The sequence below is a fragment of the Protopterus annectens genome, chromosome 2.part1 (assembly GCF_019279795.1).
Source record: "Protopterus annectens isolate FY-2018-M chromosome 2.part1, PAN1.0, whole genome shotgun sequence".
NCBI lineage: Eukaryota > Metazoa > Chordata > Ceratodontiformes > Protopteridae > Protopterus > Protopterus annectens.
In genome coordinates, this window is record NC_056729.1 from 1539472711 (window position 1) to 1539499847 (window position 27137).

The 27137-nt window shown below is 44.5% G+C and overlaps 1 protein-coding gene across 4 annotated transcripts in view; it reads right to left on the reverse strand.

The window, feature by feature from the left end:
* RER1 (retention in endoplasmic reticulum sorting receptor 1) overlaps positions 1 to 27137 on the reverse strand; it is a 560749-nt gene that overhangs the window by 426005 nt on the left and 107607 nt on the right. For all 4 annotated transcript variants that reach the window (XM_044062997.1, XM_044062998.1, XM_044062996.1 and 1 more), the window contains exon 3: positions 7925 to 8029. In XM_044062997.1, the coding sequence (XP_043918932.1) occupies positions 7925 to 8029 (105 nt within the window). The remainder of the gene's footprint in view (positions 1 to 7924; positions 8030 to 27137) is intronic.

The following is a 27137-nucleotide window of genomic DNA, read 5'->3' on the forward strand; positions in this document are numbered from 1 at the left end:
GGTGAAGCATATTCATCAAATCTGGGTTTGACATGGCCTTGTATGTTAGGCAAAGGTCACCTCTGAGCAAGCGGTGGCGACTGAATAGAGCTGGAGTTCTTTCAGTCGGGCAGCATAGGACAGATGTTTGAGACCCTTTATCCTTTTGGTGAGGAACTTTTGTGGCCTCTCCAGCTGCTGCAAGTGTCGGGTCAGATACATTCGAATGGGGCATTGTACTCAATCATTGGTCTGATGAGTGATGAGTATAGGAGACTATGACCTCCCTTGATCTAGATGAGAATCCCTTCATGATAAGGTGGGCAATGTAGAAGGTCTTCCTAACTACTTTAGCTACATGGGTGTCGAATGACAGACTACTATCAACCTGGGTCCCCAGGTCCCTGATAACTTCTTCTGTGCTCAGTGGATTGCCACCTATTTGGTAGCTAGGGGTAACCTTGTTTTTCGAAGGGTATGACTATGCATTTTTGGCATTTAACTTTAGGCCATGGCTCTGGCACCAGTTATCCGTTTTGTGAGACCCTTCTGAAGGATATCTGTGTCAGATGTGTTTTCTACTACGGCCCAGTTTGCAGTCATCTGCAAACTTTGTCAGCCATAACCCTCCTGTGTTTGCTTGTACTTGAAAAGTAGATGCCAAACAAGAGTGGGCCCAGGACTGAGCCCTGTGGTACACCACTTGTGACAGGCTTTGAGTCTGACATGGCACCAGCAACTCTGACCCTGTGGGTTCTGTCACTCAGCCAGTTTGCAACCCATCTTGTGATGTATGGGTTAACATTTAAGCTGATGAGTTTTTCAATGATACCCGAGTGGGGTATTGTATCAAGGCCTTCGCCAGATCGAGGTAGGCTGTATGGACTGCCTTCCCTCATCAATGGCTTTGGTGACTGTTTCAAAAGTCAACCAAGTTTAGAAGGCATGATCTGCCTTTGACAAAGCCAAACTGGGATGGATCCAAAGTCTGCAAATTCCCTATGTCTTTATTTATGAGGTCCATTATGATCCTCTCCATGGCTTTGCAGATAAGGCTTGTCAAGCTAATGGGCCGGTAATTTCCAGGGTCGGTGGAGGCACCGCCTTTGTGAAGTGGGACCACAGTTGCAGTGCGCCACTCCCTGGGTACTTATCCAGAGGTAAGACTATGATTAAACAGCTGTCCTAGCTGTGGGTTTAATTCCTCGTTGAGTTCGTGGAGCACACAGCCGGGGACACCATCAGGTCCCATGGATGCTGTGTTTTTGCTTTGGAGAGAGCAGTTCTCACTTGGCGTTGGAGATGTTGGGGGCTGCAATCGCTTGGTATAGATATCTCTCCTTTTGGGGAGGGAGTTCGCACTGAACCTGTCAGCCAGTATGTTGGCAATGTCTGTAGGATCAGTAATCTTCACATCATTTTGAACTAGTTCTGAGCATATCTGGGAGTTTCCTCCCAGGTTTCTAACATAGCTAAAGAAGGCCTTATGATTGTCTTTTGAGTCTTTAGCTATTTTTCTCTCAAAATTTGCTTTGGATGATTTTATGAGAGCTCTTAGTTTTTTACTTATAGTGATCAAGGGTGTCTTACCTTTTAAGGATTTTGCTCTATCTTGTAGTAGCTTCCTCCTTTTGTTGTAGAGTTTGTTTATGGCTGGGGTCCACCAGACTGGACGCTTGCCTTTGGTACAAAGAGTCTTTGTTTTGCTTGGGATTGCCTTATCCATGCAGTCCTGCAGGTGCTGGTAGAAGGCATTTGTAAGTGATTCAGCGGCTTGAGTACTGTTTTCCCGGCTGGGGGCCTTAAAGGAGACCACACTAGTCTTTAGAAGTGTGAAGTCAGCTTTGAGAAGTTCTTTACTGTGGACTCTTTTATTTCAGGTGGGGATGGGATGAGGAGCACCAGCGAGATTAGTTTGTGACCGGAGCCCACCAGTGAGGGGTATACTTCGGTGTTGAACATTGTGCTCCCATGTTCGTGATGATGAGATCAAGTATGTTTTCTCCTCTTGTGGGGATGGTGACTAGTTGTTCCATGGCATTTGAGTTTATGAATTCCAGGAACTTTTGGGCTAGGGTGTTTGGGCTTGAGTAGTGTTCCCAGTCTATATTAGGGTAATTGAAGTCACCTAGTATGATGGTGTTTGGTGATACATTTATCCCTCTAGTGTTTTCAGGAAGGCCATGTGAGGTTCCTGAGTTTGTGAGGGTGGCCTGTAACATGCTACAATTTGCAGAGCAGTCTTGCCTATGGTTAATTGCACCTGGATGGTCTCCGTTGCATCGCGTTGACACCAGTCTTGAGGTGTGGGTGTCTTTGATGAATATGGATACCCCCTCCTTTCTTGGTATTGTCCGGATTTTGGGGCGGACGCATGATAAGAGGTAAAACCTGATAGTGCTGGGGTGCTCTCAGGAGCCTTGAACCAGGTTTCTGTCACTGCACAGACATCGATGTTCTCCATACTGAGAAGGGCCTCGAGTGCGTGCATTTTGAGATTTAGACTTCTGGCATTGAGCAGCATTACCCTTAGTTTTTTCCTTTTTGTGTTCTAGGGTGGTAGGTTTAGAATTTGAGCCTTGCCTAAAAAGGCACTATGGGGTGGCAAGAGCCTTTGCCAATATCCGGAATCCCAGGGTGACAGGTGCAAGCCGTCCCTTGCAAGCAGCGTGGCTTGTCCAGCATGTCATCCCAGGCAGACAGACATTGGATCCCCTTTGAATGACACCAGAGTTTAAGCCAATTGTTAAAGCTGATCATCTTATCTCTGTATTGTGGCATCATTCTTGGTGAAGGTAGGATACTGCTCAAGGTCAGGGTCATACCTGCCTGGGCTACATAATCAGAGAGCTCCTCAATGTCTCTTTTCATGTAGTCCAGGAGTGCGTCTCAGGTCGTTTACACCAGCGTGGACAATGACTGAGTCGTATTTGTACCTGCTGTTGAGAGACCTGAGTGCTTGCGTTATGTGGCGGATTCTAGCGCCCGACAGGCAGCTTACTGTGACCTTCTCCTTACTCAGTCTGGTGAGCGGGACGTCAGTGTGTCTGACTATGGAGTCACCAATGACTAGTGTGTCTGGCACTGTGTTTGGCCTTAAGGGCTGTGACTGTTTGACACTCTGACTGTGAGGTCTATGTGTTGCAGGTGTTGTGTTCTGAGGTGGTGGTTGTTTGGGTGTCTGCTTTGGTGGCCTCTGCTGTTTTGGTAGATTTTTGATCAGAGCCGCTGAGTATGTCTTTGTGTGTTTATGTGTATGATTTGAGGTTGTGATGGTACTATGTGAGACTGGGTCTATAGTGTGTGTGGTAACCTTCTCCTCCTGACTGGTCTTGCCAGTCCTATGTTGAGAGCTCAGCCTCCAGTTTGGCCGTATAGTTGCATCTCTGCATGTATTTGTGTTTTGTGGGAGGAGGAGAGGGTTGTCTGTGTACATGAGGCAATTGTAACATTGCCTCAATATTCCCAGGTTCACCAGCTGAGCAGGAGAGGACACTAGCAACTGATCCCTCGACATGCTAGAAGGACTAGACAAAAACTTTAAAAGAGATTCCGGGGATGTGGGTGACCGAGAAATGGGGTTTGCCTTTTGGGGTGCTATCTATAAGAGTGCCGTATCAAGGTAATAAGTACTGTAGGAGCAAGTGCTAGGTTTAACAGATAGAGAAAAGTCTACTTGGAGTCAAGTAGAGATGATCTTTTAGGTATTAGAGAAAGTGCTAGTAACAGGGATGCTTAAAGGTAAGATTGAAAAGAATGCACTCTGCAGTGTGCACTAGAGAAGTTAGATATGAAAGTAGGTAACTTGAGTTTTACCCGTTTAAAAAGTTAAGGTTTAGTGGAGAGTTACTATTTTTAAAACAGCAAGATGGACTGAAAGGGGTGGTTACTTTTGTATTTTGGTACTATGAAATACTGTAGGATGGCCAATAAATTTAAATAATTGAAGGGGTGGGATTTCAAAAGTGATGGTTTTGTGATTACTCACATAAGCCAGTGAAAGTAGAGAGAAATGAGATATATGGTCAGATTAACATAAGAGGCGGGCAACTAGAAAGACAGTGGTATTTAACAAGACAACTTATATGGGTGGGAGGGAGGTAAAAATTCTGCCTGACTCAGAACAGAGAGAGCTGTGGTCTCTTTTGAAGTTTTAATATGCTGTTAAAACAGAATGCAAGCAAAACACAAGATAAAGAAAACAAACTACAATATTCAAAATATAGAAAGACAATACAGAAATACAAAAAATAACAGCAAACTAACCTTTCCTTCACAGCAAAGTGTAGCAGAGTCTGGATGAGCCTTTCTGGTAAAGCTCTGAAATGTTTTAGTTTACTCCTTAAATAGAAATTTTAGTTCCTAGCTCCACCCCCTCTGTTAACAAGTGATTAACCTTAAGTGACCTCTTCTGTCTTATGAATGAGTCCTTAATTAATCAGTTCTTATTTCTGCCTGACTCAGAACAGAGAGAGCTGTGGTCTCTTTTGAAGTTTTAATATGCTGTTAAAACAGAATGCAAGCAAAACACAAGATAAAGAAAACAAACTACAATATTCAAAATATAGAAAGACAATACAGAAATACAAAAAATAACAGCAAACTAACCTTTCCTTCACAGCAAAGTGTAGCAGAGTCTGGATGAGCCTTTCTGGTAAAGCTCTGAAATGTTTTAGTTTACTCCTTAAATAGAAATTTTAGTTCCTAGCTCCACCCCCTCTGTTAACAAGTGATGGATATATTTGAATACTATTTTGTCGGCAAAATGCAATTACTGGTGCCAGGCACTTTGTAAAGACCCTGGGCGCAGTAAATAAGCCAAAGGGCAGTGCAGAGAATTGGTAATGCATTGTCAGCCTCGAATCTGAGGTATCCTCTGCACGACTGTCTTATTGGGACATGCAGGTATGCCTCTTTTAAGTCTAATGTCACCAGCCCAGCATTCTTGCCCAGCATGGGCAGAAGCTGTTGCAAACTGAGCATTCTGAATTTTAGAATGTCCAGGTTTGTCCTCAAAATCGATGAATCCAGTATTGGCCACCAGGCCTTGTCCTTTCTGGGTACCAAGAACAGTCGAGTAAAAACCTTCTGGTACTGTCTGAATGGCCCCCATATCCATGAGGGACATAACCTGTTTCTGTGCCTCTGTCCATTGTTTTTTTGGCAGGTCTGGCCAACCATTTGTCATTGGCAGTGTGTGGAAATGAAATCTGTATTCCTGTGATACGATGTTCAGTACCCACTTGTCCTGGGTTAACTGCCAATTTTGAGCAAAAAGTGCTAATTTTCCCCCTATGGGTGCTGCCAAAAGATAAGTGCTTGGTGTAGGCAGAGGGAAGTCATTGGGATTGCTTTCTGTAGGTTTGCGCTTTATCTCCTCCAGATTTGGAGGTGGATGCGCCCCACTGCTTTGACTTGTATGAGTCTTGAGCTTGGTACCTGGAACCCTTAGGGAGTCTGGATTTGTCCATTTGAGCTCTGACACAGGAAAGGACCAAATTTTTGTAGGCCAGTGTCTACTGAATCTAGGTGTCTGCACTTGTAAGAAATCTTTAACAGTTTGCACAGACTTAGCTTTGTCTTCCATTCTCTTTAAAACCTCTTCTGCCTTAATACCAAACAGAGAATCATGCTGTAAAGGTGCATCTAGCAATTTAGCTTTAACATGATCAGGCAAATTTTGTTCCTTTAACCAGGCATGCCTCCTAATCACAGATCCAGTAACTGCGGCCCTGCAAGAGGCCTCTAAAGAATCAAAACCACATTGCAAAGTATGCTTTCCAACTTGTTCAGCTGCATGCAATAATTCCTGCAATTCCTTATTTTCTGCACATTCTGAAATCAACATCATTTTCTGTTTCAGCAATCCCATAACATGTTGTTGATACTTATGCATATGAAATTGACAGTTTAACGCCCTGATTGCCAAGGTTGCAGATGTATAAACCTTTTTTCCCATCTGTCCAGCGTCCTTGAATCTCTGTCGAAGGGGGTAGGGTTTTTTGCTGTTGAGGCCTTAACTCCCTTTGGACCCTGTGAAATAGTTTCAGGATCAGCAGCAAGGTTTCTAAATAAAAATTTATGAGAGTCAGGGACCCTGTAATACCTATCAGGCTTACTGGGAGCCAGAGGTAAAGAGTCAGAGATCAGGCTTGACTCTGAAAAAGGGAATAGCTAAAGGCTTGTGCTGAGAGAGGAGGAGGAAATCCCTGAGCATCTTTTTTGATTCTGAGAAGTCTTGACTCTCCCAGTGAAAATGCTCCCTCAAAGTATGCAAGGTTTCTCCAAATGAATAATCCTTAGGAGGAGATGCAGATGGAATAGACTCCTCAGCATCAGAATCCTCATAGGGAAGTAAAGATGATTCCTATCAGAAGAGGAATCAGAAGAAATAGAAACCTGATCTGAAGATTCATAGTCAGTGTCATGCCTAGGCTTCTTATCTGGAGGGGGTTGGGTACCCCTGATCAAGGTAATAAGGTCCTCAGCCATTTTGATCATCTGTTTTTTAGGCATAGAGGCCTGTGCACGTGGCTCAGGTGTCGTTTTTTTAGGTTTAGAAGGTGTCTTTGCCTTTGGTTTTGCAGCTTTCGTCGGTTTGATATAAAAATGTTGAGGTCTGAATACACCCTCAGAAGCCGGTGCCTGCTCAGCGGCTCTGGACCCATCTGAGGGAGAAACATCCATCGGTCCAATCTTACGGCATGCCGGACTCCGCACGGGTGTTGGTAGAGGCCTGCGACTCGAAGGTAGCGGGTATCAGGGGCTGCGAAAGCGCCTCACTGAGTACCGGCGACTGGCTTAAGAGAAGCTTCGTCATCGGTTTTGGATCTCAACTGCCTTTCTCTGTCCTTTTCTTTACGTTTTTTTTATGTACTCCGGTAGTCGGATTGCTATCCGACAACATCTCTGGGTAGTTAAATCTGTTTCCAAAATACTTAGATGCAAAAATATACCGATGCTTAATAGTGCGTTGGTTAAATCTAGCACAAAAGCGACAGCCAGGCACGTTGTGATCAGGGCCCTAGGCAAGGAATACAGTATAAATGGAAATCCTTATGAGGTATTTGCTTCCCACAAGTAATACAATTATTAACTTTTTCTGACATAGGTAAAAAGCAAGAAAAAAGTTTCCCCAATGGGGTACTTAGCTTTATTGAAGACTTCAGTTCTGAAACTCAAATGCGAATATTTCAGTAGTCGGCCAACCAGCACTTGTGAAATGCTTCTGCTTCGGGCACCGCTCAGCAAGAAAGACTAAAGAAAATGGCACAGCTGCATGTTTTATACCCCCTGACGATCTGATGTCATGGGAGAGAAGACAGCAACTGAAGCAGGACCCAAGACTTTGGAATTCAGGCCAACTGAGGGCAACCTGCCAGCAGATTACCCAAATGTAATGACTGCAGGCAGTGAAACACGAAGAACATCTTTTGAGGAACTCCTGAATGAAGTGAATATGCTCTCTTCAGAGGACTCTCAAAATCAACCAGAGCTTGGTTGCTGTATGCACATTGTGTGCAGAAATTGATCCAAACAGTTCCCTAGAGAGAAGAATGTACGAGTGGACTGGATCTGCCTAGAAAGACTGAATGCACTGGATTTTGCTAGACTGTCATGGTTAAGTATTTTCTATATTGCACAGAAGGCAGGGAACCTACTCTTGGAACTGGAGCCACAGTCCCCATTTTCCTCTGATACTAGCATCATACATTTCTTATTGTAGGCAAACCAACATTCTCAGCAAATTCAAAGATGGCATATACAAAAAGTTTTATTATGGCTTTATGTCTTCCCATTACACAGAAAATGCGCTTGCAACATTTTATAGTACTTTATACAAAAGGTACACAACACCAAAAAAATGTTTTCAATTTGGATACACCCAAAAGAATTTTAACTTAAGGAAAGTAATCAAAAGTACATTTCATATTTCCAATCTTACCTGTAGCAAATAAACTCTAAGCATATAAACACCAATTAGAAGCAGAGTTAAAACCCATCGTACTGCTGTGAATGGAGTTGAACGGTCTAACCAGGACTGGTACACCTGCAAAAAATAAATTGCATACTTTAAAATACAGCCTTAGAGCTACAATCAGTGATTTTTTTTTGCTAATGAGGTAAGAAAAAGTACAGTTTTGTACCTACCATAAATGTAGAAGTCCGATAGGTATGCATCTGCAGTCCTCACATATGGGTTGTCCTGCCTCAGGCAGCCCTTCGGTCGGCCGGATTCCAAAGTCTGGGTCCGGCGTCGGCTGATGTCGCCCTTTCCCCGACATCAGAGCGCCTGGGGTATAAAAACGTCAGCCGACGCCATCTTCATCAGTTTTTCTTGCCCCAGATGCCAGGTGCCCTCTAAGGAAGGCTAAATTTGGAGAAATGCAATAAATTCCAAACATGCACAGAAATATATATTTTATATATATATATATATATATATATATATATATATAAAACAAATACACCATAATAGATAACCCCAGCTAGCTATGAGAGGGATAAGTACCCAAGAAATACCACAGAGGGGAAGGAGGGAGGGTAAACCTGACTGCAGATGCATACCTATCGGACATCTACATTTATGGTAGGTACAAAACTGTACTATGTCCTTCAAGGATGCATCTGCAGTCCTCGCATATGGGTAGAATACCATAGCCAATCTGGGGGTGGTAGGATCTATGTAAAGGATGGTGTAGCTAAAATGCCCTGCAGGACTGCCGTAGCAAAGCCTGCTCTGGATCTGGAATATAAAGGTAAATTGTAATGCTTGGAAAATGCATGCACGAAGCTCCATGTAGCAGCTTCTAAAATGTCCTTGGTAGCCACCCCTCTTAAGAAGGCTGTGGAGGTGGCTGTGCCTCTGGTGGAATGAGGTCTAATGTTAGCTGGCACAGTTTTGCCATGAAAGGAGTAACAAAAATGAATGCAATTTCCTATCCATTTTGAAACTGTCTGTTTGGAAATTGCTTTTCCTTGTGCACCAGCAGCATATGCTACAAAGAGCTGGTCAGTTTTTCTGTAACTTTTAGTTCTGTCCAAGTAGGAGAGCAACTGTCTGTGAATGTCGAGGGTATGCAGAAGTCTCTCCCCCTTGTTTTGTGGATTTGGAAAGAAAGTAGGCAGGTGATAGCTTGGTTCAATGAGACCCTGGATACCACCACCTTTGGCATAAATGAAGGATTGGTTCTCAATGAGACTCTGTCCTGATGAAAAATAAGAAATGGTTGTACTGCCATGAGGGCCTGTAACTCAGATACTCTTCTTGCTGAGGTTATGGCCAGAAGGAAGGCAGTCTTCCAAGACAGGAACTGTAGTTCTGAAGATGCTGCTGGCTCAAAGGGAGGCAGTGTTAGTTTTTCCAACACGAAGTTAAGGTCCCATGTAGGCACTGGTGGTTTCCTTGGAGGATTGATGTTTTTAATTCCTCTTAGAAATTGTCTTAGGAGAGGATGAGAGGACAGGTGGATCAGTATTGTATTCTGCTGAAATTGCTGAAGCATGGATTTTAATGGAAGAGTAGGACAGGCCATTGTGAAGCATTTCTGCCAAGTATTCCAGGATATGTGCCATGTTCATCACTGTCACATCTAGGCCCTTTGTGGTGCTCCAAGTGCGAAATCTTTTCCATTTTGCTGAGTATGCCTTTCTTGTGGAAGGCCGGCGAGCTTCCATGATGATATCCCTCAGTCTCTTGGATAGCTTATCCTAGGGAGGTGTCAAGGTATTCTCCAGGCTGTTAGTTGCAAGGTTTTCAGGTTGGAATGCAGAGTTTTGTAATTGTGCTGTGTCAGGAGAAGTGGCCATTGAGGAAGAGGCCACGGTTTCGTGTGTGACATGCTCTTTAACAGTGGGTACCAGTGCTGTCTTGGCCAGTCCGGAGCTATCAGAATCACTTTTGGCTGCTCTGTCCTGATCTTCAGTAAGACCTTGGTCATTAATGGAAGAGGTGGAAATGCATACACTGTTAGAGTTCTCCAGCTGAAAGTCCACTTTCCATGCTTGTGGGTGGTATGTCCTTGAGCAGAATTTCTTCAGCTGATGATTGTGGTGGGAGGCAAAAAGATATATGTCCGGCCTCCCCCATGATTGTGTTATCTGAAGGAAGATGTCTGGGTGCAGCATCCATTCGTGTGCATCCATGACATTTCTGCTTAGGCTGTCCGCCAGTATATTGTCTTTTCCTGGCACAAACTGGGATTGCAGCTCTATATTGAGTTTCAGGGAAAGTTCGCATAGATTCATTGCCAGTCTGCAAAGAGGGTAGGAATGGGTACCTCCTTGCTTGTTTATGTACCACATAACTGTGGTGTTGTCTATCCTTATGAGCAGGTGGCCTTGATGCAGAAAGAGTTTGAAGGCCTCGATTGCATGCATCACTGCCAGCATTTCCTTTTGGTTTATGTGCATGCGTAGCTCTTTTTGTGACCATAGTCCTTGAATGCATCTGCCCTCCATGTGTGCTCCCCAACCGTAGTCTGAAGCGTCCGTTGTAATGGTTTGGCTGGCTATTGGTTTGCTGAAGGGCAGACCCCTGTTTGACTGGCTTGCTTGAGCCCACCACAGAAATTCCTTTTGGAGGCATGGAATGAGTGGGATCAAAGTTTCTAAGCTGTGATTGTGCTGAGTCCATAAACTCCTTAGGTACCATTGTAGTTTCCTCATATGCAGCCTTGCTTGTGGAATCAGAAGAATGCAAGATGCCATGTAACCCAGGGCCTGCAGGATTTTCCTTGCAGTCAGCAGAGTTTGTCTTGTCAGGTTTTTGAAGTAATCCGGTAGTTGTCTTTGTTTTTCTTCTGTGAGAAAAGCCATTTGGGTGGTTTTGTCTAGATCCGCACCCAGAAAAGTTATTCTTTGGGATGGAACAAGTCTTGATTTGTGAATGTTGACTGTGTATCCCAAGGCCTGAAGTAGGTGGATGGCATAATTCAAGTGTTTTACCAAAGTTTGTTGGCTGTCCGCTTGTATAAGGCAGTCGTCCAGATACGGGTATATTTGAATCCCCTGAAGTCTGCAGTGTGCAATTACTGATGCCAGGCATTTTGTGAATACTCTGGGTGCAGTAGATAAGCCAAAGGGCAATGCTGAGAATTAATAATGCTCTGAACCTGCAAGAAATCTGAGGTGTCTTCTGCAACTTTGTCTGATAGGGACATGCAGATATGCCTCCTTGAGGTCTAGAGTTACCAGCCAAGACCCCTTGCCCAGCATGGGAAGGAATTGCTGTAGAGTCAGCATTTTGACTTTTGGCACAATGAGATAAGTATTCAGTGCGGACAGGTCGAGAATAGGCCTCCATTGTTTTTCTTTTCTTGGAACAAGGAATAGTCTGGAATAAAATCCTTGGCCTTGTTCTGAAAGAGGAACCTTTTCTATAGCTTTCATTTGCATTAAGTTGGAGATTTGTTTCAAAGCCTCTGCCCTTTGATTGGGTAGCAGGTCTGGCATGCCTTTTCTTTTTGGTAATGTGTGAAAATGGAACCTGTATCCTTTGTCTATTATTTGCAGTGTCCATTTGTCCCTTGTAATACTGTGCCAATTTTCTGAGAATAAGGAAAGCTTTCCGCCCAAAGGTGCTTCTAATTGAGCCCTGGTTGGTGGAGTCAAAGTAAAGTCATTGGGTCTGTCCTTGTGCAGCAGTTGTAGGTCCTGCACTACCTCTCTGGTTGGGAGGCTGCCATTGACGTCCTCTGTAGGAGCCTCTAGCTTGCCCTCTACCTCTGGCACGCCTGTTCTTGCCTCTCTGAAATCTCTCTGTCTGGAAAGGACCAATTCTTGGCAGGACAATTTCTGCTGAATCTTGGTGGTTGGACTTGGAGAAAATCTTTGACTGTTTGTACAGATTTTGCCTTTTCCTCAAATTTCTTTAAGACCTCCTGAGCAGTGGAGCCAAATAACTTTTGCTTTTCCAGTGGAGCATCCAGAAGCTTTGCTTTAACATGGTCTGGCAAAGATCGTTCCTTCAGCCAAGCATGCCTACGTATGACTGCACCTGTCACAGCTGACCTACATGAAGCTTCCAATGCATCCTAACCACACTGCAAGAAATGGTTGCTAACCTGTTGGGAGTTATGTACTAGATCCTGAAGTGATTTGCGATCTAGGGGTTCAGGTGAAGACAGTTTTTTATGCAATTCATCTAACAAATACTCTTGGTACTGTATCATATGAAACTGACAATTTAATGTCCTCATAGAAAGAGTAGCAGAAGTATACACTTTTTTACCCCATCTCTCTAAAGCCCTGGACTCCCTTTCAGAGGGGAGTGGATTTTTAGTAGTGGCAGCTGCAACCCCTTTAGGGCCCTGGGAAATAGTTTCTGGATCAGCAGAGTGGGCCTTGTAAAGAAAATGATGCGAGTCCGGGACCCTGTAGTACCTATCGGGTTTGACAGGAGCCGGAGGAAGAGTGTCAGGGGTTATGCTAGACTCAGAGTACACATCATCAATGACATTCAAAACAGGAGGAATAGCCAAAGGTCTATGCTGAGGTAAATGCAGAAAAGTCCTTAATCTTTTCCTGGAATCAGAGAATTCCTGGCCCTGCCATTTGAAATGCTCTCTCATAGAGTGAAGGGTCTCCCCGAAGGACAGTTCTTCAGGAGGGGAGGCCGAGGGGATAGATTCCTCTGCATCAGAATCCTCGTAGGCCGAAAAAGCCTCCTCCTGATAGTCCGAAAGAGCAGAGCCATCAGCGACCTCATCTGAGGAGAGGGGATCAGAGGGTTCAACCCTGGGCCTTTTGTCTAGAGGAGGTTGAGAGCCCCTGTCCGGATGTGGCTGAGAGCCCCTAATTAAGGAAATAAGGTCCTCTGCCAAACTTAGAATCTGTGAACCTATAGTGGGCCCCTGAGGAGTAACCCTGGGAGGCAAAGCTTTTGTGAGTTTAGCAGCTTTAGCCCTGGTGAATGCCTTTATGGAAAATGGATGCAGGAGGCCTGGCTGCACCATGTGCTGGTGTAGTTTTGTCTAGAGGAATGGTGTCGGAAGCTTCCAGGACACCAGTTTCAGAAGGAAATTCAATAACCGACTCAGTAGGGGCCTCCGGGGCCGAGGTTGTCGGTAGAGCGGTTTCGGTGGTCGGAAGTACCAAGGACTCAGTTTCAGCCGAGACCGAGACACTTGCGGTAGGCCTAGCCGTGGTTTCAGCCGAAACCGCGGTCCGCGTGTGTCGGTCCTTGTCCTTCCGTTTCTTGGTTAAGTGAGGAGTCGGAGTCTCCGACGGCATGTTGTAAGAGAAACTAGCCCCAAAAAATTCCTCTGCAAACTCCGCCCGACGCCTAAGAGTGCGTCGATTGAAGGAAGCACAGGCTGAACAGGCCGAGACGTCGTGGTCTGGGCCTAGGCAGGGGAGGCAGTAAGAGTGGAAATCCTTATGAGGTATTTGTTTCCCACAAGTTAAGCAATTATTAACTTTATCTGACATCGGCTGAGGCAAGAAAGAGTCCCCAACGGGGTACTTAGCTTTTGAAGTCTTCGGTAGTTGAATTACAGGAGCTGGCCGACCGGCACTTGCGAACTGCTTCTGCTTCGGGCACCACGTGGCAAGAAAGACCGAGAAAGATGGCGTTGGCTGACGTTTTTATACCCCAGGCGCTCTGACGTCGGGGAAAGGGCGACATCAGCCGACGCCAGACCCAGACTTTGGAATCCAGCCAACCGAAGGGCTGCCTGAGGCAGGACAACCCATATGTGAGGACTGCAGATGCATCCTTGAAGGACATCCTGGAGAAACATAGCCAAGAAAGTGTGTGAGGGTACTCTCCATATCTATGTTCATACAAGAGATTGCCTGCTGATGCAAAATTCCAAATTCTACTGATTAGTCATTGGTAGAAAGAAGTTCTTCCAGCCTGAAATCTGTAACAGTAATACCCCAAGGTATGGTTGGCCTCCTCCACATGCAAAGAATGGCTGTAGAAAACATGGATGTTAAAATGAGAGCAACCTACTCCCATTTTCCATTTTATTGGGTGAGAAAGAATCTCAGCAACCATGCCTGGAATCTCTCTAGGGTATTTCCTTCAGAAGGAATGAAAAAGGTTACCTGCAATCCACACTATTCCACAACAACAATACTAACACCCACAATATCAGAAAAACAGAAAACAAAACAAGTGTAATCTACTTACAACAATGTTAGATTGTTAAAAATCTGGTCCATCTTGGATACCACTAGGACTACACTGCTGTACATAAAAGGACTGTTCAGTAACTATGGAAAGGCTTCAGGATGTTTCTCTGTCCCATTGTTTCAATGATGCTGCTTCTGCTCGACTCCCAGGTTCCCAGCTTTTCAGTAGCAACCCTATTAGTGCATTTTAAGATCTACACAACATGTAACCAAAAGTAACAGCACAGAAAGAAGAAAAATAGGTGCCATCCAAAATGCAATGTTACAGAAAAAGAAAGCAGAGAGAGATGCTGACTGTACAACCCAGATCTTGGTGGAGGAAGGATCTACTTCTTGCAGATCTAGTGTTATGGCAGGTACACAACTTTCGTATCTAGTAAGTGGTCCTATCTTCGGTAACTCCAGGATGGAGTCTCCTAACTACATAAATGGTTAGGCCCAGCAACGAAAACATTCATTTAACAATTACAGTCTTAAAGGAAGAGCATGCCCTAGGCTCTTCATCTTGCTTATAGTTTTTGGCAAACATCTTTAGGTTTGACTGGGTTTCTGCTGTGTCCAGGTCTTCTACAAAGCATTTCTGAAGCAATGCCAGAGACATGGACACACTACCTGGCTGGATTCTGCCTTAGCAGAGACAAAGATCACATCCCGCTGAAACATAACATTTAGATCCATATTAACAGGGTGACTTTGTTTGAATGGTAGGCTTTTTTTCTTTGCAAAGCACTTGCCATAAAGAGTTGAGTTAGCCTGATTTTATGACATATTCACTTTTGCCAAGCTAAAATCTTAATACCCTATGGAAATTATGCAATGTAGTATATGCTTGCTTATTTGTTACCTGGGGAAGAACACAGGGCAAAATGATTGATTTACATTCATCCCAGTAGTCACTTTAGACATGAAGGTGAGGTTTAGTACATACCATTATTCATATCTTTAAACCGCCATACTTCACTTTACATAAACGGACAGAACTTGAAACTCCAAGACTCTCACTGCTTATGGAATGGCCTCTAAAAACAAGGTGCACCACCACAGGGGCTTTAGAAGGATGCTGGCTGAAAGGGCGCCTTTTTTCAGAACCTCCAGCAAGACATACAGATCCCAAGGGGGGGTTGGGGGTTGATGTCTCTAACTGAAGGAAAAGCCTTGCATAGTTTAGGTGTTGCTAAGGAAAGCAAGTGTTGTTCTGTGTGATACTGACATTTGATCTACTTTAACACTCAAGTAGCCAAGCCAGCTTTGAAAAAGTTCTGCCAAGTATCAGAGAGCCTGACAAAAGGTACTCGCTGATACACTGTGTCCTTAAGCTGCCCACAGGACAAAACACCTCCAAGCTGGCCTTTTAAGTTTTCCATGTGATTAACTTATGCAGGGAAGCAGTGATTTCCTTGACTATCAATGAGGATGGGCTATTATTTATAAAGAATGAAGCCATACATTCTACCCTTTTAAATTTCTCCAAATATTTTAGGTTTTAATACCATGAAGGGAACAAACTCCATTCCTAAGTCAGGGTACAATTAGAGTACATGAAATTACTACAGTTTCTGTCTTTGATCTTAGCTAAGAGTGCACTTCTCAACACAAATAACATACCTAGAATTGGATCCCACATTTCATATGGGGTTACGTGTGCTGGTAGCACACTTATGAATGACTGCAAAGTCTAAATTAATCATGTTACACCTAATACTGGAACTGTCCAAGTATTGCTCTTCTACAATGTTGTTGTTACTGCTTGCAAATCCTGGTATTTTATGACAAAATCTCTGTATGCAAGACACTACAATCACATGGTACAACAATTTCAATGATAAATGCTACTTGTGTCTTTTTTCTTGGACTACTATACCTGGTTTTCTTGCACCTATTTTTTTTTACCTTTTAGTAATGGGTGATGTGTGATGCAAACATCACTGTCAATGGTTTGTGGTTCATGCTTCCAATGTTTCTCAGTTACTTCTATGTTACAGTGTTTTCATAATCCACAGTGCAGCTGTCTTGCCATATGTATCTTTTCATATACAAGCCATCAGCCTTGAGTGTATCACATTCCCAGCAGAGAGATGTGCAACTGTTTCCATTTCTGTTTTACAGACTCTGCATTTGTTTCTCCTATTTTTAATGAACTTTGGAAATAAACATGTACAGATCTCACTACCTTAGACCACCACTATTAGCCTTTAATCTTCTGGTTTCAAGTCACCTCCCCCTTAACCATTCTTGTGTTAAATCTTGGTCAACTTGTGGCTGTTCCAGAAGTTCCCTATACTTGCCACTACATATGTGCGTATAATTTGTCTACTTCTAGCTTGACTTCTATTCCCTTTTGTTCCAAACTGCTTCTGCTAAACTAAGTAAAGATGTCATCTTATACTTCTCTTCATGCTTTATAACTTTCACTATATATATGAATCTTATGAGGTCATCAAATGTACATGCAACCCAACAACTGCAGAGCTATACATGTAGTCAGATTATCAGAAGCAGATAACCTTCTTCAGAGCGAGATGGGCATAATCTTGGCATGCATTGACTTTTACATATCATTTCCTTCCTACATATCAGTTTTCTTATTTCCTTGCCCTACTGATTCAATACTTCCTGGAGCAGGTCAATTACCCCAAAGCTGCAAGTCAGAACAGGAACAGCAAACTGATTTATAGTTTGGACTTTATTAATATACATCAAGGAAGTTTTTAATATTAACTTGAGTCTTCTGAAGTTTTACTATGCTTTGTTCTCATTTGCTCATGTCTTACTGATGACTCTGTCTATTCCCAAATATTTGCACACTCCCTTCTGCTCAAGTTCCTTTATATCACATTCCTGTCGCAGGCTGATATTTTCTTGGTGCTGCAGCTTCCCTTTTATAACTGTTCTTTTGCACACTTACTAAGACCAAAATGTCAATCGTATATGCGAGAGACAGTTTTAACCATTTGTACTTACCTTTTCAGATCCCCATCTAAAAAAAAAAAAAAAAAAGTTATGTACTCACCATAACGTTCCATGTATGTAGTCCATCTCGCCGAACATTATTACGTGTGGGTTCGGAACCGATCCTTGGCTCTGACTCGGCCGCTTTTAGAAAGCCTGAAAAAGTACAGTTTTGTACCTACCATAAATGTAGATGTCCGATAGGTATGCATCTGCAGTCATCACATATGGGTTGTCCTGCCTCAGGCAGCCCTTCGGTCGGCCGGATTCCAAAGTCTGGGTCCGGCGTCGGCTGATGTGGCCCCTTCCCCGACGTCACAGCGCCTGGGGTATAAAAGTGTCAGCCGACGTCATCTTCCTCAATTTTTCTTGCCCCGGATGTCAGGTGCCCCCTAGGAAGGCTAAATTTGGAGAAATGCAATAAAAATCCAAACATTTGCAAATATATATATATATATATATATATATATATATATATATATATATATGTACAAACAAATCCACCATAATAGATCCCCCCAGCTAGCTAATAGAGGGGTAAGCACCCTAGGAATACCACAGAGGGGAAGGAGGGAGGGTAAACCTGACTGCAGATGCATACCTATCAGACATCTACATTTATGGTAGGTACAAAACTGTACTATGTCCTTCAAGGATGCATCTGCAGTCATCACATATGGGTAACAATACCATAGCCAATCTGGGGGTGGAGGAACTAGGAAAAGGATGGTGTAACTAAGATACCCTGCAGGACAGCTGTAGCAAAGCCTGCTCTGGATCTGGAATATAAAGGTAAATTGTAATGCTTGGCAAATGTATGCACGGAGCTCTATGTGGCAGCTTCTAAAATGTCCTTTGTAGCCACCCCTCTTAAGAAGGCTGTGGAGGTGGCTGTGGCTCTCGTAGAATGAGGTCTAATGTTAGCTGGTACAGTCTTTCCATGAAATGAGTAACAAAAGCGAATGCAATTTCCTATCCATTTTGAAATAGTCTGTTTGGAAATTGCTTTTCCTCGAGTACCAGCAGCATATGCTACCAGCAGCTGGTCAGTTTTTCTGAAACATTTAGTTCTGTCCGAGTAGTAGTGCAACTGTCTGTGAATGTCTAGGGTGTGCAGCAGTTTCTCCCCTTTGTTTTGTGGATTTGGGAAGAAGGTAGGCAAGTGAATGGCTTGATTCAATGAAACCCTGGATACCACCTTTGGCATAAAAGTAGGATTAGTTCTTAATGAAACTCTGTCCTGGTGAAAAATAATAAATGGCTGAACTGCCATCAGGGCCTGCAATTCCGAAACCCTTCTTGCTGAGGTTATTGACAGAAGGAAAGCAGTCTTCCATGAAAGGTACTGTAGATCTGCAGATGCTGCTGGTTCAAATGGAGGCAGTGTTAGTTTTTCCAACACGTAGTTAAGGTCCCAAGCAGGTAGAGGTGGTTTCCGAGGAGGTTTGATGTTTTTGATTCCTCTTAGAAAAGTACAGTTTTGTACCTACCATAAATGTAGATGCCCGATAGATATGCAACTGCAGTCTTAACATATGGGTTGTCCTGCCTCAGGCAGCCCTCGGTCGGCCGAATTCCAAAGTCTGGGTCCGGAGTCGGCTGGTGTCACCTCCTCTCCGACGTCACAACGGCTGGAGTATAAAGGCATCGGCTGATGCCATCTTCTTCAGTGTTTCTTGCCCCAGATGCCAGGTGCCCTCCTTGGAAGGCTAAATTTGGTAAAAGGATAAAATAATGCAAAACATGCACAACAGTAATAAACAGATAAACCATAGGAGATACCCCCAGCTGAAGGGAAGAGGGGTAGGGACCCAAAAAAAAAGAAGGATACAGAGGGGTAGGAGGGTGGGAAAATCCGACTGCAGTTGCATATCTATCGGACATCTACATTTATGGTAGGTACAAAACTGTACTATGTCCTTCAAGAATGCAACTGCAGTCATAACATATGGGTTGAGTACCATAGCCAAGCTGGGGGTGGATGGAACTAAGATAAGGATGGTGTAGCTAAAATCCCCTGCAGGACTGCCGAAGCAAAGCCTGCTCGGGATCTGGAGTATAAGGGCAGGTTGTAGTGCTTGGTAAATGTATGCACGGAGCTCCATGTAGCAGCTTCTAAAATGTCCTTTGTTGCCACTCCTCTTAGAAAAGCTGTGGAAGTGGCTATAGCTCTGGTGGAATGTGGCCTGATATTGGCTGGCACACCTTTTCCATGGAAAGAGTAGCAAAATCTGATGCAATGTCCAATCCATTTTGAAATTGTTTGCTTGGAGATTGCTTTTCCTTGTACTCCAGCAGCATAGGCTACAAACAGCTGATCAGACCTTCTGGTGGCCTTAGTTCTGTCCAAGTAGTAGCGTAATTGTCTGTGTATGTCCAAAGTATGCAGAAGTTTTTCCCCCTTATTTTGAGGATTGGGAAAGAATGCAGGTAGATGAATAGCTTGATTTAGAGACACCCTGGAAATTACTTTTGGCATGAATGTAGGGTTGGTTCTTAGAGACTCTGTCTTGATGAAAAATGAGGAAGGGGGGCACTGCCATGAGTGCCTGTATCTCCGAAACTCTTCTTGCAGAGGTGACTGCCAATAAGAAGGCCGTCTTCCATGACAGAAATTGCATTTCTGAGGTTGCTGCTGGCTCAAATGGAGGGAGAGTTAGTTTTTCCAACACTAGTTGAGGTCCCATGCAGGTACTGGCTGTTTTCTGGGAGGTTTAATATTCTTTATCCCTCTTAGAAACTGTCTTAGCAGAGGATCTTGAAAAACTGGAGGGTCACAGTTGTATTTTGCTGAGATTGCTGAGACATGAATCTTTATTGAGGAGTATGAGAGTCCAGTATGAAATAGTTCTGCCAAGTATTCTAATATTTGAGGTATACTCAGTAATGCTGTGTCCTGACCCCTGTTGGCATTCCAGATACTGAATCTCTTCCACATGGCTGAATAGGTTTTTCTGGTGGAAGGTCTGCGTGCTTCCATCAAGATGTCTTGAACAGATTTGGAAAGAGAGTTTTGTGTTGAAGTCATGGTAGCCTCCAGGCTGTCAAATGCAATGTTTTCAGGTCTTGATGTACAGTCCTGTAATTGTGTTGAGTTAGGAGCAGGGGCCATAGGGTCAGAGGCCATGGCTTGGTCCGAGTTATGGTCAATAGCAATGGATATCAGTGTTGCCTCGGCCAGTCTGGAGCTATCAAGATGCCTGTTGGTTGTTCTGCTTTGATCTTCAGTATCACCTTGGTCAGCAGAGGCAGGGGAGGGAATGCATAAATTTTTGGAGAATTCCAGCTGAAGGAGAGAGCATCCGTTTTCCAAGCTAGAGGGTGGCGAGTCCTTGTGCAGAACTTTTCCAGGTGGTGATTTAAGTGGGAAGCAAAAAGATCTACGTCCGGTCTTCCCCATGTCCTTGCCAGTAGAGAGAAAATGTGAGGGTGCAGCATCCATTCGTGTGGATCCATGAAATTTCTGCTCAGATTGTCCGCCAGTACATTGTCCTTGCCTGGTACAAACTGGGATTGTAAATGTATCCTCAAGCTCAGGGATTTTTCCCAGAGAAGCATTATTAGTCTGCAGAGGGGGTAAGAATGAGTGCCTCCCTGCTTGTTTATGTACCACATGACAGTAGTGTTGTCTGTCCTTATTAGCAGATGTCCCTGTCTTAGTGTTTTTTCGAAAGTCTCGATGGCATGCATCACTGCCAACATCTCCTTTTGGTTTATGTGCAGATGTCTTTCCTTTGCCGTCCAAAGACCTTGAATGCATCTGCCCTCCATGTGCGCCCCCCCATCCATGGTCTGAGGCGTCTGTTGTTATCATTTAGTCTACTTGAGGTCTGTTGAAAGTCATGCCTTTGTTTAGTTGACTGGCTTGAGCCCACCATAGAAATTCCTTTTGCAGACATGGAATAAGTGGGATTATGTCCTCTAGGCTGTTGCTGTGTTGAGACCATAAGTTTTTTAGATACCATTGCAGCTTTCTCATATGAAGTCTTGCCAAAGGTATCAGAAGGATGCAAGATGCCATGAAGCCCAGGGCCTGCAGGATTTTCCTTGCAGTCAGCTGGGAAAGCTTTGCTAGGCCTTTGAAGTACTCTGGTAAATGCTGCTGTTTTTCCTCTGTGAGGTAGGCCATTTGTTTTTCCGTGTCCAGTTTGGCTCCTAGGAATATAATTTGTTGCGATGATAGTAAGTTTGACTTCTGAATGTTGACTGTGTATCCCAAGGCCTGCAATAGATGCATGACATAGTCCAAATTCCCCTTTAAGGTTTGTTTGCTGTCTGCTTGTATGAGACAGTCGTACAAGTAGGGGTATATTTGAATACCCTGCAGTGTGCCACTACTGATGCCAGGCATTTCGTGAACACTCTGGGCGCAGTAGATAAGCCAAACGGCAATGCTGAGAATTGATAATGCTCTGTCCCTGCAAGAAATCAGAGGTATCTTCTGCAGCTTTGTCTGATTGGGACATGCAGGTATGCCTCCTTGAGGTCCAGAGTGACCAGCCAAGACCCCTTGTCCAACATGGGAAGAAGTTGCTGCAACGTCAGCATTTTGAACTTTGGCACAATGAGAAAAGTGTTTAGAGTTGACAAGTCCAGTATGGGGTCTCCACTTGTTTTCTTTTCTTGGAACAAGGAACAATCTTGAATAAAATCCCTGGCCTTGTTCCTGAGGAGGAACCCTTTCTATTGCTTTTATACTTAATAGCTTGGAAACTTGAGTGAGTGCCTCTGCCCTTTGATGATGTGGCAGGTTTGGCATGCCTTGTTTTATTGGTAATGTGTGGAAGTGGAATCTGTAACCCTTGTCTATCAAATCCAGAATCCAATCGTCCTTGGTTAAGATATGCCAGTTTTGTGAGAATAAGCCTAATTTTCCGCCCAAAGGTGCTTCTCTTTGAACCTTTGTAGGCGATGAAGTCAAGTCATTGTGATTGTCCTTGGGGTGCAGCTGAATTGTCTGCGCCACTTCTTTGATTTTGAGGTTGCCATTGGCGTCCCCTGTAAGATCCTCGGTATTGCCCTCTACCTCGGCCACGTCTGCTTTTTCCCCTTTGAAACTTGTCAGAGCCGGGGAAGGACCAATTCTTGGAGGGCCAGTTTCTGCTGAATCTGGGTAGCTGAACCTGAAGGAAATCCTTGACTGTCTGTACTGACTTCGCTTTTTCCTCTATGGATTTCAATACATCTTGTGCAGTAGCACCAAAAAGCTTTTGTTTTTCCAATGGTGCATCCAGTAACTTTACTTTAACATGGTCAGGCAAAGACTGATCCTTCAACCAAGCATGTCTACGTATTACAGCCCCAGTCATAGCTGCCCTACATGAAGCTTCCAGTGCATCATAACCACACTGCAGAAAATGGTTATTAACCTGCTGAGTGTTATGAATATGATCCTGCAGTGCCTTTTTATCAATAGGCTCAGGAGAGGCTAACTTTTTCTGTAAATCATCTAGGAGAAAATCTTGGTACTGAAACATGTGAAAAAGGCAGTAGAGGTATATACTTTTTTACCCCATCTCTCCAGGGACCTTGCTTCCCTGTCAGCTGGCAGTGGGTTTTTGGCAGAGGAGGAAGCCACTCCCTTGGGGCCCTGTGAAATAGTTTCTAGGTCCACAGAGTGAGCCTTAAAAAGGTGCTTGTGAGTGTCAGGGACCCCTGTAATATCTGTCCGGCTTGACAGGAGCAGGAGGAAGAGAATCAGGGTTGGCACTGTAGTCAGCGTAAACATCATCCAAAACATCCATAACTGGAGGGATAGCCAAGGGTCTGTGCTGGGGAAGCTTGAAGAAAGTACAAAGCCTTTTCCTGGAGTCAGAAAATTCCTGACCCTGCCATTGAAAATGTTCCCTCATGGAATGCAGGACTTCACCAAAAGAGAAATCCTCTGGAGGGGAGGCAGAGGGAATTGATTCCTCAGCATCAGAGTCCTCGTAGGCCTGGAAGGGTTCTTCTTGGGCATCAGAATGCTCTGAATCCCCAGAGGCTTCATCCGAGGAGAGGTCGTCCGCCTGCTCAGTTCTAGGCCTTTTTTCTGCAGGTGGCTGAGAACCCCTGTCCGGATGAGGCTGAGACCCCCTGATAAGGGAAATAAGATCTGCAGCCAGAGACATGATCTGCTTATCAGATGAAGGGGCCTGGGCAGGTTTAGGATGGGCCTTGGCCTGACTGGCGGCCTTAGCACGTGCAAAGGCTTTGATGGACATGGAAACAGGAGGCCTAGCAGCCCCGTGCAGGCGTTACCTTGTCCACAGGAATGGTGTCGGGTAGATCCAGAACCTCGGTTTCGGGAAAATCCACAATCGGCACGGAGAGATCTCGAGACCGAAGGTCGTGTTAGCTGTGTCGCCGGCCTGGAGCGGTTGATCTACCACTTCTGAGGGACGGAGCACTAGCCGAGGATTTGGGAGTAGCATTGGTAGTGGGCCGGGCCGTGGATGCGGTCCCGGTCCTTGCGTTTTAGCAGATTGGGTTGTCGGTAGATCCGGCGGCATGATATCATAAAGGATTCACCGAAAAAGTCCTCGGCGAATTCTGCCCGGCGCCCGAGAGTGCGCTTATTAAAGCAAGCACAGGCAGCACAGGCCGAGACGTCGTGGTCTGGGCCCAGGCAAGGAAGGCAGAGAGAATGAACCTTATGAGGTATTTGTTTACCACAAGACAAACAATTAACTTTCTCAATTTGTTATGACATCGGCTGAGGCAAGAATAAATGTTCCCCAACGGGGTACTTAGCTTTTAGATGACTTCGGTACTGAAAATACAGGAGCTGACCGACCGGCACTTGCGAACTGCTTCTGCTTCGGGCACCGCGCGGCAAGAAAGACTGAAGAAGATGGAGTCGGCCGATGCCTTTATACTCCAGCCATTGTGACGTCGGAGAGGAGGAGACACCAGCCGACGCCGGACCCAGACTTTGGAATTCGGCCGACCGAGGGCTGCCTAAGGCAGGACAACCCATATGTTATGACTGCAGTTGCATTCTTGAAGGACATCTGTCTTAGGAGAGGATGAGAAAAGACAGGTGGGTCAGTATTGTACTCTGCTGAAATTGCTGAAGCATGAATCTTAATAGAAGAGTAAGACAGACCATTGTGGAACATTTCTGCCAAATATTCCAAGATATGTGCCATGTTCATCACTGTCGCATCTAGGCCCTTTGTGGTGTTCCAGATGAGAAATCTTTTCCATTTTGCTGAATATGCCTTTCTTGTGGAAGGGAGGCGAGCTTCCATAATAATATCCTTCACTCTCTGGGATAATTTATCCTGAGGAGGAGTCAAGGTATTCTCCACGCTGTTAGTTGCAATGTTTTCAGGTTGGAATGTAAAGTTTTGTATCTGTGCTGTGTCAGTAGAAGTGGCCATAGAGGTAGAGGCCATGGTTTCGTACGTGACATGCTCCTTAGCAGTGGGTACCAGTGCTGTCTTGGCCAGTCCGGAGCTATCAGAATCACTTTTGGCTGTTCTGTCCTGATCTTCAGTAACACCTTGGTCATTAATGGGATAGGAGGAAATGCATACATTGTCAGATTTCTCCAGCTGAAAGAGAGGGCGTCCACTTTCCACGCTTGTGGGTGGTATGTCCTTGAGCAGAATTTTTTCAGTTGATGATTGTGGGAGGATGCAAATAGATCTATGTCCGGGCTCCCCCAAGATTGTGTTATCTGTTGGAAGATGTCTGGGTGCAGCATCCATTCGTGTGCATCCATGATATTTCTGCTTAAGCTGTCCGCCAGTGTATTGTCTTTCCCTGGCACAAACTGAGCTTGTAGCTGTATATTGAGTTTCAAGGAAAGATCCCATAGATTCATTACCAGTCTGCAAAGAGGGTAGGAATGGGTACCTCCTTGCTTGTTTATGTGCCACATAACTGTGGTGTTCTCTGTCCTTATTAGTAGGTGGCCTTGATGCAGAAAGAGTTTGAAGGCCTCGATTGCATGTATCACTGCTAGCATTTCTTTTTGATTTATGTGCATGCGTAGCTCCTTTCGGGACCACTGTCCTTGGATACCTCTGCCCTCCATGTGTGCTCCCCAACCTAGGTCTGAAGCGTCCGTTGTAATAGTTTGGGAGGTTTTTGGCTGTGTGAAGGGCAACCCTCTGTTGGACTGGCTGGCCTGAGCCCACCACAGAAATTCCTTGTGAAGGCATGGAATGAGTGGGATTAAAGTTTTCAAACTGTGACTGTGCTGAGTCCATAAACTCCTTAGGTACCACTGTAGCTTTCTCATATGTAGCCTTGCTTGTGGAATCAAAAGAATACAGGATGCCATGTAACCCAGGGCCTGCAGGATTTTCCTTGCAATCAGCTGAGTTTGTCTTGTCAGATTCTTGAAGTAATCCGGTAGCTGACTTTGTTTTTCTTCTGTGAGATAAGCCATTTGGGTGGTTGCATCTAGATCCGCACCCAGAAAGGTTATTCTTTGGGATGGAACAAGTCTTGATTTGTGCATGTTGACTGTATATCCCAAGGCCTGTAGAAGATTGATGGCATAATTTAAGTCCTTTATCAAAGTTTGTTGGTTGTCCGCTTGTATAAGGCAGTCGTCCAGATATGGGTATATTTGAATCCCCTGAAGTCTGCAGTGTGCTATTACTGATGCCAGGCATTTCGTGAATACTCTGGGCGCAGTAGATAAGCCAAAGGGCAATGCTGAGAATTGATAATGCTCTGACCCTGCAAGAAATCTGAGGTGTCTTCTGCAACTTTGTCTGATAGGGACATGCAGGTATGCCTCCTTGAGGTCTAGAGTCACCAGCCAAGACCCCTTGCCCAGCATGGGAAGGAGTTGCTGTAGAGTCAGCATTTTGAATTTTGGCACAATGAGATAAGTATTCAGTGCGGACAAGTCAAGAATTGGTCTCCATTGATGCTCCTTTCTTGGAACAAGGAATAGCCTGGAGTAAAATCATTGGCCTTGTTCTGAAATAGGAACTTTTTCTATGGCTTTCATTTGCAGTAAGTTTGAGATTTGTTTCAAAGCCTCTGCCCTTTGATTTGGTGGCAGACCTGGCATGCCTTTTCTTTTTGGCAATGTGTGAAAATGAAACCTGTATCCGTTGTCTATTATTTGGAGTGTCCATTTGTCTCTTGTAATGTTGTGCCAATTTTTTGAGAATAAAGAAAGCTTTCTGCCCAAAGGTGCTTCTAATTGAGCCCTGGTTGGCGGAGTCAAAGCAAAGTCATTGAGTTTGTCCTTGTGCAGCAGTTGCAGGTCCTGAACTGCCTGTCTGGATTGGAGGTTGCCATTGACGGCCTCTGTAGGAGCCCCTAGCTTGCCCTCTACCTCTGGCACGCCTGTTCCTGCCCCTTTGAAATCTTTCTGTGTCCGGAAAGGACCAATTCTTGGAAGGCCAATTTCTGCTGAATCTAGACGGTTGGACTTGAAGAAAATCCTTAACTGTTTGTACAGATTTTGCCTTTTCCTCAAACTTCTTCAGGACTTCTTGAGCAGTGGAACCAAATAACTTTTGCTTTTCCAGTGGAGCATCCAAAAGCTTAGCTTTAACATGGTCTGGCAGAGATTGTTCCTTCAGCCAAGCATGCCTACATATGACAACACTTGTCATTGCTGACCTACATGAAGCTTCGAATGCATCATAACTACACTGCAAGAAATGGTTGCTAACCTGCTGGGAGTTATGTACCAGATCCTGAAGGGATTTACGTTCAAGGGGTTCAGTAGAAGACAATTTCTTATGCATTTCTTCTAACAAATACTCTTGATACTGTATCATATGAAATTGACAATTTAATGCCCTCATAGCAAGAGTGGCAGAAGTATACACTTTTTTACCCCATCTCTCTAATGCCCTGGACTCCTTTGCAGAGGGGAGTGGGTTCTTAGTAGTAACAGCTGCAACCACTTTAGGGCCCTGTGAAATAGTTTCAGGGTCAGCAGAGTGGGCCTTGTAAAGAAAATTATGTGTGTCCGGGACCCTGTAATACCTATCGCGCTTAACAGGGGCCGGAGGCAGAGTGTCAGGGATCATACTAGAGTCAGAATACACATCATCAATGACATTTAAAACAGGAGGAATAGCCAAAGGTCTATGCTGAGGTAAATGAAG